Source organism: Fukomys damarensis, unplaced genomic scaffold (assembly GCF_012274545.1).
Source record: "Fukomys damarensis isolate Sample0158 unplaced genomic scaffold, DMR_v1.0_HiC HiC_scaffold_28, whole genome shotgun sequence".
Taxonomy (NCBI): domain Eukaryota; kingdom Metazoa; phylum Chordata; class Mammalia; order Rodentia; family Bathyergidae; genus Fukomys; species Fukomys damarensis.
Window position 1 is genome coordinate 24,153,029 of NW_022900940.1, and position 15,662 is coordinate 24,168,690.

General features: G+C 34.6%; 1 protein-coding gene across 3 annotated transcripts in view; it reads right to left on the minus strand.

Moving 5' to 3' along the window:
* Positions 1-9,020: 9,020 nt before the first annotated feature.
* Positions 9,021-15,662, minus strand: part of Rbms3 (RNA binding motif single stranded interacting protein 3) — a 1,373,556-nt gene continuing 1,366,914 nt past the window's right edge. For all 3 annotated transcript variants that reach the window (XM_010638264.3, XM_033757090.1, XM_033757089.1), the window contains one exon: positions 9,021-15,396. In XM_010638264.3, the coding sequence (XP_010636566.2) occupies positions 15,390-15,396 (7 nt within the window). In that variant the 3' untranslated portion in view covers positions 9,021-15,389. The remainder of the gene's footprint in view (positions 15,397-15,662) is intronic.

Below are 15,662 nucleotides of genomic sequence, written 5' to 3' on the forward strand. Positions count from 1 at the left end.
GAAGGGAGGGCAGAGGTAAGGGGAAAAAAATGAGAATCAAGACTTGCCATGTAAAGCTACATGATCCCAACAATGAATGTAACTGTACTGTATCCCTAAATGTACCAATAAACTCAATAAAAAAAAAAAAAAGAAAAGATAAATTGCAAAACAGTACAAAATATATACACATGAGAACATAAAATAATCATTACTTTATGTAGTAAGGACAGTATAATAAGTGTCACCTATTTATTCACATTCTAAGTTCCCAGATACTCTGAAAATTGAAACAAAAGTTTGTAAAACTGGCGGTGTCATTATTTTCTCACAAGTCCAAAACAAAAAGACAACATGTAAAGAATCACTGTTATAGACAAAATGTAAAAGAAGATGGGTGCTAATGTATGAAAATTTGTGTCTTTTCGAATTTCATAGATTGACTCCTGACTCCCAAGATAATGGCATTAACGGGTGTTAGCCTTTGGGAACTGATTAAATCATGAAGATGGAGCCCTTCTGAATGGGATTAGTGTCTTTATAAATGAGGCCTCAGAGATCTTGTTTTCCACATCCATCATTTGGTAACGTAGAAGATATCACCTGTGAAAACAGTACCTCAGCATATCAAATCTGTTTATACCCCATCTTGGATTTCCTAGACTCCAGAACTATGAGCAAGAAATTTCTGTTCTTTATAAATGACCCAGCTGAAGGCATTTTGTTGTAGTTATCTAAACAGACAAAGACACTTGGGTAATATTGAGTTCAATATCTTCACGCTAATCTTGTTTTCTCATGTTTAACAGATCCAAATTTCTTTTTTGCCACTATAGCATGATCTGCTATTAATATAGGGAAAAGTTATATGCACAACACATTCTTTTTTATTTTTTTGATACTGGGGATCAAAGTTAGGACCTTGCATTTATGAGGCAGGCAGTGGGACCACTGAGCAAGATCCCCAGCCCTGCACTACACATTCTTAAAAGCTGAACACTGGTTAGACTTCTCTTATACCCTTCCTCAGTTGCATGCTTTCTAAAGCTTGAAGATATCATCTGGGAAGTTACCTCAATGCAGTGGTAGTCTCCAAATACGCAATTAAAATACGCAATCAAAGATCCTCAAATCACAAGGCTTAAGCCAATGGCAAGAGGCAAAGGGAAAGGTACGGGGTAGGGTGACTGATTATGGGTAGAGTATAAGAAAGGTAGAATGGCCACACTAAATGAGCATTCTATAATGATCATGCATCCTCCCTCTCTCTGGGCCATGCACCCTTCCCCACTGAGAATACGTTACATATACTGGAGTTGAGGTTTGACCAAGGTGGGCAACAGCCAATGAAACATGCTTTTACCTCTTAAAGAAGCTAGGGGTTCCAGAAGAGGTGTTACCAAAAGGTAAACACATTAAGATTAAAATGAGCATTGAATGCCTCATATTTCAAATTTATATTTAGTGTATCATAAATGTATTGGATTTCCTTGGTATTTTTATTCTTTATATTTTTATCCATACATGTTCCGTGGACTTAAAGGTTACTTAACTTGGTGTTTAAAAAAATCATATTCATGGGCTGGAGATTTAGCTCAGTGATGCTGGCATCTGCCTTGCAAGAACAAGGTCCCAAGTTCAATCCCAGGTAACAAAAAAAAAAAAATCATATTCATTTAATTTGTTCCACTTTTTTCTTCTGCAATACAATACTCTTGAACAACTACAAATTTCATATTAATATTTCTTGGTCTTTGAATAGAGAAGCTTCTCATTTAATGACTCAGTGCGGTTCCTGTGACTGGATTATTAAACGAATCAGTCACTAAGTGAGGAATCACATATAGTATGCACATTATAATATTCAGAATATGCTGGGTGTGGTGGCACATGCCTGTAATCCCAGCACTCGGGAGGCTGAGGCAGTAGGATCACTGTGAGTTCGAGACCAGCCTGGAATACATAGTGATGTTCCAGGTCAGTCTCAACTACATAGTGAGACCCTATCTCAAACAAAAAACAAAAAACAAAAACAAACAACAAACAAACAAAAAACAAACAATATTCCAAACAAAGATTAGACCAAGGAAACTCCAATTTGATGATTCTGCTTTTATTTGTGTAACTCTTTCAGGCAACACTATAATGTATAACAGAACTAGAGTACTGTACTGTACAGTACAATCAGCAAAAATCACAGTACTATATAAACAAAGTATACTGCACAAAAAGAATTAATTGAGGCTCTGTAAACAAGATGTACAGAACTATGAAAAAAAAAAAAAAAGAAGAAGAAGACAGGTTGTAAATCCCAGCAGCAGGTCATAAGTCCAAACAGTTCTAGGTTCAGTCCTACGTCTGAACAGTTGTTAAAAATTTAGGGTGTTAAATGAGGAATATCTGTATGCATGCTAGCCTAGCTTTGGGAATTCTAAATCACAGAAATATAGCTTCTGTTCATTTGCTTATCAAAATCATCTGTAGCTTGCAAAATAGCACTGATGGGGCCAGGGATTTAGCTCAATGGTTCTGCCTTCTGCCTCGCAAGTGAAAGGACCTGAGCTCAATCCCCAGTACAAAAAAAGAAAAAAAAAGCACTGATGAATTTGGTGGATATGGAGTTTCATCCTTGCAGGGATACAAACCACAGATATCAGAAGAAATAACTTTATTTTTATATATAACTCTATCCTGCTTGGCCTTTAAACATGATATACTAATTGATGGATATTAGTAAGGTTTGGGAGTGAGAGTTGGGTGGTCTCTGAACCCCTAAGCATGAGAACCAGGGAAGTCCAGTCCTAGCACATCCCTGACACCAGAGCCTCATGAGTCCTGCAGGAACATAGAGAGGCCCTGGTTTACGCTTGCTGCTGACACAGGCCACTTTGTACACCCCACAGCACAGAGCACAAGGGGTGACAACTGAAAGACTGACCTGACTGAATACAAGGTGAACACCCAAGAGGAGAGTTGTATTCCAAGACTGATGTACTAACCTACTGTGGAGACGGGGTGAGACACAGCCTCAGGGGACAGGTGTGGAGAGGGTTAGAGCAAAAGAGAGACCTCTTACGATCCCCCAAGAAACTCAAGCTCATGCAAGGAAGATTACAGAGCCTCTATTCTGTGGTGGGAGGCTAGGTTTGGAAGGTGTAACCTTCAGAAGGGTTGCATTTGAAGGAGGTGGATTTAGTCAAGAGGTCTGCTTCAGCTTGCCCACACCCACCACTGCCTACATCCAGCAGAAATAGTGCCTCATTTACTGTAAGTCGCTATCTGGGTTGTGTTAGAATTTATACTAAAAATCATAGACCTCTTTGCACTGGTTAAGAGTGGTTCATTAATGGCTCGTAATAATTTCAGCATTCAGTTTATATTTGAATCCGTTGTTGTTGCTGACTTTACTACTGTAGCCTGGGTGACATAGTTGGTGCTGTCAGTTAGTTTTCTCTTTATGCCAATATCTGGATTGTTATAAATGTTACTTTGGTTCATTCCCACAGAACTGGGAACTGAGCCAAAGAAGCAGTAGAGCCCAGAAGGAAACAGAAAAAAATATAAAAACATGAGAAAACAAGGCAACAAAATGCCTCCAAAAATTCTCAATGCCTCCAAAGCCAATTTAGGGGGGCCTAAGGACAAGGCAATCACAAGCCACATGGCAGAAATGTTTGACTGGCTATTGTCAATGGAGGTCACAAAACAGCTCAATAAGGTGCTTAGAGAACTCAAAGAGGTTATAAACTAACAAATAATGAGCCAAATGAAATAAATGATCAGCATCTCTAGAGAAAGCACTAATAAAAATCCAGTGCAGGGCTGGGGATTTAGCTCAGTGGTTCCAGCACCTGCTTCGCAAGTGCAAGGACCCAAGTTCAATCCCTGGTATAAAAAAAAAAAAATCCAGTGGAGCTAGAGAAAGGGATACACAATATAAACTTGCAGAATAGAAATGAATGGGAGTCCCTGAAAAATTTCAAAAGACAAATTCAAGAGATTAAAAGCAGAGATGAAAGTATCAGTGTGAGGACTGTCACATCTAAAAGGCAGGGATGCAGTTAGTGATCAGTTAAAGAAATATGCATGAAAAACAGTTAGAAAATATGAAAATGGATTCATCAGATGCTAGATTATCAGAGAAGACTCATATAAGAGTAGCCAGAATTAACAAAAAGTAAGAAGACAGCACAAAGGGCATAAAAGCTTGTTTACAAAAGTATAGTAAAGAGTTTAACATACAGATAAGTAAAGCATTCAGAGCCCTGAATAGCCACTCTCAGAAAAAAAAAAAGATCCAGAAATCAAACACAAGAACAGATTCTTAAAAGACAATAGTGAACAGTGTCAAATCACCTATAAAAAAATTCCTGTCAGAATTGCAACATACTTCTCAACACAAACTTTAAAAGCAAGAGGAGCTTGGAATGGAGTGTTTCAAGCCCTAAAAGAAAACAACTTCCAACACAGATAGATATATCGTGCAAAATTATTTTTCAAATTAATGAAGAAATAAGATATTTCCATGATAAAGAAAACCTAAAGAAATTCATGACCAGCAAACCAATATTCCCCAAAATATTCAAGATAGCAATAGAAAGAAACAATGAAGTTAACAATGCCAAAAGTCCGATAGAGTGAATCTATCAAGTAGAGCTAGCAATTAAGAGAAGGGAAAGAAAGTAAAACTGCAAAAATAATAAATAATAACAAAATAAATCAATACCTAGCAATTATAACTGCCAATATAATGGACTAAATTAGTCAATCAAAAGGCACAGATTTGCAGAATGGGCCAAGAAACAAAATTTACAGGTATGCTATGTGCAAGAAACACATCTAACACAAAAAAAGTTCATAGACTAAAAAAACTAAAAATGTGGAAAATAATATACTATGCAACAGGAGCCCCCAAACAAGGTAGGTCTTTTATACTCAAAGTGGACTTTAAGCCAAGGACACGATATATTGGATAATGGAGCTATTTAACAAGAAGAGATAACAATGATAAAAATATATGCACCAAACTACAGTGTACTCAACTTCATAAAACAAATGCTAGCAGATAAACATGAATATAGTTATAATGGGTGATTTCAATATACCACTATCAAAAATAGGTGAATTAAGCAAAAAATTAGCAAATATAAGAGTTGAACCAAATCTTTGAATAAACAGACTTCATAGATATCTACAGTGTTCCATCTAACAACAGAATACACATTCTTTTTAGCAGTACACGATACTTTCTCCAACATAGACCACATAATAGCGAATAAAACACGAGGTAAATTCAAAACAATTGAAATTTTACCACACATAGTATCAGATTACAGTGCAGTGAAACTAGAAATCAACAGCAAAGGAAACCACAGAAACAATTCAAAGGTCTGGTAACTAAAGCATACACTCTTAAACAAGCAATGGGTCACAGAATAAATTGGAAGAGATAGGACAATTCTTACAATTAGATGATAAAGCAAGTACAACATTACCAGACCCTACACGACACAATGAAAACACTTCTACTAGGGAACTTTACAGCTCCATCAACAATCAATGAAACGAAAAGCTGCTTCTTCAAAAAAATTTAATAAAATAGATAAATCCATTGCCAACCATACCAAATTTAAAAAGAAAGAAAAGGGCCGGGGTTTTAGCTCAGTGGTTCCAACACCTGCCTCACAAGCACAAGGACCAGAGCTCGATCCCCAGTACCAAAAAACAAAACAAAACAAACAAACAAACAAAAATGAAAGAAAGAAAAGACAAAATTCATGGAATTTGAAATAAAAAAGATGAAATCTCAGTGGACATTGTTGAAATCCAGAAAATTCTTACTATTTCACAAACCTATGTGCCAAAAAATGGAGAACTCAGATATATATATACTGAACCTAGAAGACTAAAAATATTGAATAACTCAGTAACAGGCAGTGAAACTGAAGCAGTTATTTAAAAAAAAATACTATCAAGTAAAAAGAGTCCAGAACCTTATAGAGTCACAGCCAAATTCTATTAAAGCTTCAAAAAAGATCCAACGCTAATGCTCTCAAACTCTTCATGAAATTGAGAAGGAAGTTAAATCATTCCAAAATCACTCTTAGAAGTTAACATTATCCTGATCTCCAAATCAGACAAAGATCCAGCCAGAAAAAAGAGAACTACAGGCCAATCTATTTAATGAACATAGATGCAGAAAGTCTTATCAAGAATAGTGACACACAGAATGCAACAAATCCTTGAAAAGATCATACACCGAGACTGAGTAGACATCATCCCGGGGATGTAAAGATGGTTCCACATACACAAATCAATAAATATAATTTATCACATAAAGAGAAGCATGGACAAAAAAATGCATGATAATCTTAATAGATTCATAAAAAGCTTTCAATAAAATCCAATATCTATCCCTGATAAAACAACTGCAGAAAATAAATATAGAAGGAACTTATCTCAGTCTGATAAAAACCATTTATGAAAATAGCCAATACCAACATCATATTAAATGGGAAAATACTGAAAGTCTTTCCTCTAAAATCAGGAACAATTCAAGGATGTGCATTATCACCACTACCATTCCATCTAATCCCTGAAATATTAGCCAGAGCATATCAGGTGAGAGAGAGAAATAAAAGGGATGAATACATATAGGAAAGAACAAAGTCAAAATATCATTATTTGCAGATGCTACAATTCTTCACTTACAAGAACCAAGAAACTTCACAAAAGGACTCCTAAAACTGATAACCAAATTCAGCAATGTAGCAGGATACAAAATAAACACACTACAAAATAAGTAACTATACAGTAATAATAAACTCACTGAAAAGGAAACCAGGAAAACATTCACAATAGCATGAAAAAAGCAAAACAAGTAAATAAATACTTCAATATTGACCTACCCAAGGAAACAAAGGGCCTCTATAGTGAAAATTACATCAATCTGAAAAAGGAAATTGAGGAAGATGTCAGAAAATAGAAATATATTCCCTGGACATATAGAACCAAAATATAAAAATGGCCACATTTTAAAACTGATATACAGATTTAATGCAATCCCCCAGGGAAAATTACAACAGCATTTCTCACATTTCTAGAGAAAACAAGCTTAAAATTCATATGGAACCAGAAGAGTCCAAGGGCAGGAAAAACACTCATAACTAACAAAAGCAAAGCAGAAGGCATCACAATTCCTCGTTTCAAGTCATACTGCAAAGTGACTATGATTAAAATAACACGGTACTGACACAAAAACAGGAACATGGTTCAATGAAACACAACAGAGTAAGCAGAATTGACCCCAGCTACATTCATCTACTTGATCTGGGCCAAAGGGGCCAAAGACATACACTGGAGGAAGGATAGCCTCTTTAATAAGTGGTGCTGTGGAAACTGGATATCCACATGAAGAAGAGGGAGGATAGACCCATACACCTCATAATGTTCTAAACCTAAATTAAAATAGATTAAAGTTACAAATGCTAAAACAGAAAAACTCAAGCTGCCAGAAGGTAAATGTGGAAACACTCTTGAAAACATAGGTTTAGGTAAAGACTTTCTAACCATAACCCCATTGCACAAGAAATAATACCAAGAATCAACAGTTGTGATCAAATCAAGATAAAAGTCTTCGGCACAGCAAAGAAAACAGCTAACAAAGTGAAGAGACAACCAAGAGACAGCCCTTCCTCAGAGAGAGGACTAATATCTAGAATATATAAAGAATTTTAAAAAATGACCCTCCAAAATAAAAGACCCAATTAAAAGTGGGAAACAGAAATAATAGATACTTCTCAGAGGAGGTACAAATGCCAATAAATGCAAGCAAAAATGTTCAAAATCACCAGTAGTGACAGAAATGCAAATTTAATCTATTGCTTATCCTAGAGAAAAATGACTATCATCAAAAAGTCAAATAACAAATGCTGGTGAGATTTTGGGGGAAAAGGCAGTCTCTTATATCATTCATGGGAATGTAAACTGTGCAAGCACTATGGAAATCAGCGTGGAGTTTCCTCAAAGAGCTAAAAATCAAAATTCCATTTGACTTAGCTATCCATCTTCTAAATATCTTTACAGAAGTAACTCTATTGCAGAGATACCTGTGTACGTATGTTTATAGCAGCACATTTTATGATAGTTAGATCTTTGAAACAGCATAGATGTCCACAAACAGATGACTGTGTAAAGGAAATGTATGTACACAATGGACTACTATGCTGCCATAAAGAAAGATGAATCATTTGTAAGCAAGTGGATGCAATTTGAGAATATAATGTTAAGTAAAATAGGTCAGATACACAAACTTAAATATTGTATGGTTTGTCTCATATGAGAATTTCTCTCTCTGTATATATAATATATATATATATATATATATTACAAAATATTTTAAGACATACGTTAATTTGTTTCATTTGTACTATTTCCATTTTCCCCATGAAAGTTTTTTCTGTTTTGTTTTCTTTGTTTCTTCTTTGTAAGAAAGAGTTATTTATTTATTTATTTATTTGTTTGGGTCCATGATATACTGTAACATTTTGGCCATTCTTTTAAGATCGTGATACACAGTGTATTAGTTATGTTCATTGTCTTATTATTTTGCTATTATTATGAAGTCATGTTTTATTTTTTCATGGAAATAACAATGCTTTTTTATGGGGATCAAACTCAGGACCTTGCACTTGCAAGGCAGGCACAGTGCCACTGAGCTAAAGCCAACAATGCTTTTTATATTTTCTTTATTAATATCTTCTTGTATTACATTAAAAAAAAAAAAGAAAGTACTAGGAAGGGCTGGCAGGCTGTGGCTTTTTTGGTTCCCCTACATAAACAGAATCCTCCCTCCAGTCTGTTCCCTGGGATAATCTTTGAGAAAATCCTGCAATGTTCCCAATTAAATATGGAGACAGCCCCCGCCCCCCGCCCGCCATCAGCTCCCACAGAAGGTCTCTGGAAAAGTGCAGACAAACACAACAGCCCTCCTTCATTGATTTTATTTTCATTTTTTATTGAAAGCTTCATCAAAGAAAACAGAAATTTAAACCTAAGATCCACTGATCTACAGAAAGCCCAAGAAATAAGGGAAATGATATCTAATTTGACTGTGGTACAGATGAAAAGAATTTAAAATAAAACTAGAAACACCATAGAATTACAGAACTTTTCATGACAGAGACAGCGATACAAAAATGCTTTGAAATAAAGTTTAAAATTGAGTGATGTTTCAGAAGTTCCAAGGAGTATGGCCTGAAATAAGGGTTTTGAAAGAAGCTGTGTCCCATTTTTCTTAGAAACTCAGTATCTCATAACAAGTACTTTTACACATATTTTTAAAAAATTAAGATCCCAAATATATTTTTAAATAAACAGAAGCATTTATTTGCAGAATGGGGAATTTGTTTTTCAAGTATCTCTTTGAAATAGATTTTACAGTTTCTGAAAGGTATGAAATAATTTCTGTTTTTATATATGATGAAATAACACAATTTGGGGAGGAGGACAGAGCATCTCTTTTAAAAAATCTAAGACCAGAGGATTTAAATACAAAGTATAACACTGCTATACTTTGAATTTATTCAAAATGTGATTAAAATAATTTCCACTGCAGTGTCAAAGTCATTCAGCCTCGATACAGTAACACAGTCAAAATACAACAAAAATAATGCACTTTTTTTCATCAAACTGAAAGGAACGAGTGTACATTTAACGGAGAGCTACTATTATATTCTCATAACAGAAACTGTGTTTATTTTTTCAGTTGGTTTAACTTTCAGTAGAGTGAATGAAAGCAAAACAACTTTCTTCTAAGGGAAGCCCAATCCAGGCCACAGTATTTTTTCCTTTATATTCTGCAAGAATACAGCCAACTCTCAATTATTTGCAGTGTATGATAAAAGGTTATTATGGATCATCAAAATTCGGTGTCTATAATTCACTGACATGAATGTTCTTAATGACTTCAAACTCTTTCAATAACTCAATCCTTAGGAAATAATAGACTAATTTGAATTTTATTTCCAATTATTTATTCCTCCACCCTCAGGGTGAAGTACTAATGAACGGGAGCAGTGCCTAAGGCCTAATTCTTGAGAAGAAAAGAAAAACAGATATACAAAATAGAAAATTAGCCCTTCAGAAATTGAGAGTGATAGTATTACTGCAAAACTCAGAAATGGGACAGTTTTAGGAAAACCTCAGCTGTGATTCAGTGGCCTTGTGTTTCTTTCCCAAGAATCTAAGTTCAATTCCATAAGCTTCCTGTGCAGAAGAAACATTTCTTGATGCATTATTTTCCCACCCCGAGATACACAGAGATGAATATTGAGAGTTCACCTATCTTGTTTGATCTTTCTTTTGTTGTTATTGTTGTTGTTTTTATGATAGCATCTATATGCTGGGGTCAAAATCAAACATAAAAGAAATCATTTCTCTAGAACTCCTCATTTTGTAAAAGATCTTTGGGGCCACTTGGGGATTTAGGATTGAGCTTTAGTATTTTTCTGAACATAATGCACAAAAAACAGCCAAGACTAAGAATGTTTAGACTAAGGGACCAATGTCATCTTTTAAATGTTTGGTAAATGTTACTCTTGAGTCATAACCGACTGTCTTCCAATGCCATAGTGGATACTATTTATTTGTAGAACAAATGTATTCGTTATTAAAGTCGCATTACAACACTACTACAGAAAAGGTGTAGGGTATAGAATCCATGAGCCTGTTTAAATGTTGTCAGTCCCTCAGATTAAAGTGAGAAGCTGTCAGTCCCAGTGAACTCACAACTGGGAAGCATGCCAGCCACAACAGCATGAAAAGTAAAATCCCATCCTTTACTGCTGATCCAGGTTAAAGAGAATAGATCAAGATTCAATGACTTGCCATACTGTATTGCAGTGTGTGATTCCTCAAGTGTGCTGAATGTTATTATACATATACATAAATGTTATCCCTTTATTCAATTTAATATCACATAAAAACAGTTATCACTAAAACACTTAGGACTTTCTCTCTGCATATCAGCTCATCAGCAGTGGGTTCACACACTCAAATTAGGAGTGAAACTGAATTGTCAAATGTATTTTAATCTATTAACATCATCAGTCTAGACAGCCCATTGAAACTTCAATCACGGAGAAGACTGCAAGAGTCCTATTTAAATCAAATTCCACTTTTCATTAAGGAGGGTTTTAGGCTATTGTAAATGTTACATAGCTATAGAAGAAACATCCCAATTATTTACATGTTTTTTTAAAAAAAAAAAACAGCACGTTTTTTGATTGTACATGAACTGAAAATAATTTTTAAAGCAGTTTTGTGATGGGGTCAATGTATTTTGTTGCCATAGTGAAATAGTGTGAATTTCCCACTCCATTCAGCCTTCTTCAGCTCTTAGCCTTCCATCTCTAACGAGAGCATGAGCACACGTTTAATGTCAGGTTATTTGGCATTAGAAAATATGAAAGGGAGTCATATTCTTTCAATGATGGAAAATCTGCTGAAGTTACAAGAAGAATTAATTTAAGTAAAGCTAGGAGACAATATACTGAATTGTTGAAATTTACCAAGGAAACAAACTATTCATGGCCAACTCTGAGCTAGGTAGAAAAGTTTCTCTAGAACATTGTTTCAGTTGCTATATACAAGATACATCAGCATTCAAAGACAAATTGTCATCAGCCTGTGCCACTATTACCTTTAGTTCACAGAGTCTGCATTTTGTTGACCTTCCAAGATTTAGCTCTTCATTTGGATCTCCAATTTCAATATATACTTTACCTCCCCTGTCCATACCTTCTTATTGCTAAAATGATTTGCCTTTCATATCTGATCTTCCACTGACCACATGACTAGAGTTTGCATGAGAAGGTGTTTATCTCATTTGGATTGTGGTGTTAGTCTTTTTCCGAATGTGCAGGATAAGTCTTGGCAATTAAAGTAAAAAGGAAAAAATGAAACATATAAATAAATGTTTGATAAATCAGAATTTAAAGAAAATTAACTTAATCTAAAAGGGATTATCATCCTAAATAAGATTAAAAACATACAGTATGCATCGTTGACCAAATTTGGATTTGAAATCTGTGTATTTTGAACACATACTTTAGTTTGTTTTATGTTTCATACAACATAATGCTGCTTACCTTTTGATATTCCCTCCCCCATCCCCAAGACTGGATTCTTGAAAAACAATTCTTAGGTAAAATGAAAGGGGGGGGGCTTGGACATATGCATTTTTTATCTTTTTGTTTCTTTTTGGTTTGAAATAATATGTTTTATAGAATGGCATGATAAAAACAATGCGAACACAAAATACACATGGGTACATAAAATGACAGGGAGAATAATTTCCTGAGACTACTAAAATTTTATAGTTGAAAAAAAAAGTATCTGAAGGTATAAATAAAGCGGCAGTTTTGAATAGAAACAGGAAATTACCTAGGCACATTCATCAGCCACATGTTAGCTACCTTTTAGCCTCATTACTGATTATGTAAATGAGACTTTCTTTGTATCACATTAATATATGTTTTTGGTATTTTTTGTTACAGAAACAAAGGAATGGATGTTCGTTTTATATTCAAATGAATTGTGCCCAGGATAATTTTATTTATATAAAGAATTCAGAGTGTGGAAAAGAGAAACAGAAAATACAGGTCCCATATATGTTTTTTGTACCCCTGTAATGCGAGGAGCCCACTTTCAAAGACAGTATCACCACTGTAATACACGGGAAGCTGAAGGATGCAGTGGAAAAATGTTTAAATCTATGATTCTTTCTAAAGAAAACTATCAGGATGGGTGCGAGCAGCTGAATTTCTGTGTACCACATGCCACATTTTGTTGATATATTTTGCCAGTGGTTAGACTACAAAGTTGTGCAGTCACTCTGGGTTTGAGCTTCCAATTCATGGGCTTGCAAATAAGAGAACCAGGATCTATTTAAATAGTGGGTTATTTGCAATTTCATTGAGTCAAACTCCTTATTCATACTGCCCTAATGAAAATATGATTTACCTTTTATATTTTTTAGTTTTTAAAAGCCTACCCTGTTTTCTTTCATAGTGCACTTAATACCTTTACTTCTTCCGTCGGGACTAAGTCAAGTTCCTGTGACTTACTTAGTTTGTGAAAAAGAGTTTCATTTTTGTGATTCAAATAATTTGACCACAGTGTACTCATAGTGAGTAGTTCCATTAACACAATTCTGTTTCATTTTCATCAATTTTAGGTTAAACTGTATAGGTTGAATGTTGACTTGATGAATCAAAATGTAAAGGTGTTTTCTACGTAAGTCAATTTAATAATTTTAGATAAAATTTTGCATAACTATATACAAATATCTCCTTTGGCTTCAATGATTTATCAAATCTAGTTCTTTTGGTACTTACTGAAATAAATTATAGAATTTCTTGATTGTCAACTAGCATTTTAAGAGCTTCCCTAAATTTCAGTGTGAGAATCCTCAATATTATTGGTACTTCTTGCCTCAGAAAATTAAACTGAAATAAAAAAAGTATCTTTACTTTCTTTCTGGCAAGACCAAGATAAGAAAATACCATGAAAAGAGACAAAAAGAAAATACCCGCTCCCCGATTGCAGAGTCAAGGTGGCCATTCATGGTGAATGATGGCAGGACCAAGGTGGGAAGAAGAAACCAGGTGGTGTTGGAATTTAGAAGGAAGATGGTTGTTAGAAATACCATGAGATCTTTGTAGGAGACCACTCACCATTTCACACAATACCACTAAGCTTTCCTGACAAATGACATTTCAGAGACTTTTCAGGCCATGTTCAGGAAGTATCTTTAGTTCAAAATCCACAGAAAGAAAAATCCACTCTTAAACAAATGTCTGGCTTATTGGTGGCCATCAACACAGGTATCATATTGAAGAGAACTAGCAAGGAACCAGAAAAGCTCACAAAATTAAAAGCCTCTTGGCTCTATTAATTGGTATCCAGAACTCTTTGTGCTGGGATTGCTGAACACAGCCCTTGTGAGCTTCTACTATCAACAAATCTACATTAAAAAAATTTTGTGTGTGTGTGTCTGTGTGTGTGTGTGTGTGTGTGTGTGTGTGGTATGTAAAACACCAGTGGAAGGTAGTTTAAACAAACAACAAAGAACTGGTCCGGCCATTGTAGGTCAAATAAAATTTTAAAGAAAAGAAAAGAAACAAAAAAAAACCTCTATCTTCTGTACTGTAATAGGGTGTCACTTCATCTTTGGTATAAAATAGGCCATCCATAGGCTGAATTTGATCACAACTAGGAAAGACTACAGAAATTGTCAACAATTTCTCTATCTATTGCTTTTTTTGTTTTTTTTTTTTTGCACTTTTTGACCATAAGCTCCTATCTACTTATGTTTTTTTGTTTTGTTTTTAATGCTCTTAAGCTAAGTTTTGCAATGTGACAAGCAAAGCTGACTAAAAACTTTGTAAAGCTCATAAAAAAGACTGCAGATAAAAAGCACTAACGCTTTTGCTAGCAATCACGCTTTGTAAATAAAAAAATCTGCATTCTGCCCCCCAAACACGCATTATTTCTAATGCAGTTGTTTTTAAACCAACATTAATAACTTTACTGCAAAATGTTTTAGCCTTCTAGAATGATTTGTGTCAACACTTAAGACAAAGTTCATGAAAAGTCCCAGCATTTCCCAATTCTTGCAGTTGCCATGGTTTCTTTTATCAACAAATTTTCTTCAAATGAAGAAAAACATTTTCTTTTAAACTGTACAGTTTTTTTCACCCTAAAAACTCATAGTCTTAAACTTCTGTACCAGTTAAAGCTGGCACAATATTTCAATTCTTTCTTGAATTTTTTTTAACAAGACGTTGACAGCTTGCCTTGAGAGCCTTTGACGTCCTTAAAATTAAGGCAATTAATATTCAAGATAAACCTTACCTAAATATTTCTAAAAAATAAAAATTAAAAAAACCCACTAGGTTTAAAAAGGAAGGGAAAAAGAGAAAGAGTAGCTTAATTACCAAGGAAGACCATTTGCCTCCATTTTGGTTTGCTCATTTCTTGACATAAGATTTTCCATGTTAAAAAAAAGAAAGAAAGAAAGAAAGAAAGAAAATCTAGCTACACCTTCAGGTAAATTTTGAATTCCAATGCTCTTCCAGATATAATGTCAACCTTTAATGCCTCCCCCTCTCTTCTGGGATTTCTTTTCCTTTAAGTAAAAAAGAAAAGGGTGGCAAAAATAAACTGTCAGACCACATGAAGGAACCATTTGCACAGCACATAAAAACTTTGTTTCACTGAGTAAAATATAAAATTAAAAAAAAAAGCCTTCCATTGACGCCTGTGCAAACTGGAAGCCAACTAACTTCTTGTTCAGTGAAGTTTCTTCATTCAAGGCAAAATTTCAGAGGGACATTCTTCTGTTCTGTTTATGGTCTGTGAAAACAATGAAATAAGAGTGGTCATTACATCACAGCAGCTTTGAATCCACCTTCACGCTTTTCCAATGAAATTTCTTTAAAAGGTAGTGAGGTCTTTTGATGTAACACGCTCGTGAAACAAATTGTAAATACACATTTAATTACAAAAGAATATTTAGTCCATGAAATTGTCAAATACCGTTTTCACTAATATATTCAAGCTAGAGAGTTTGATCTCATTAAAATTAAAGTTTATAGGCCAACAGTCTCTTTTTATTCTAA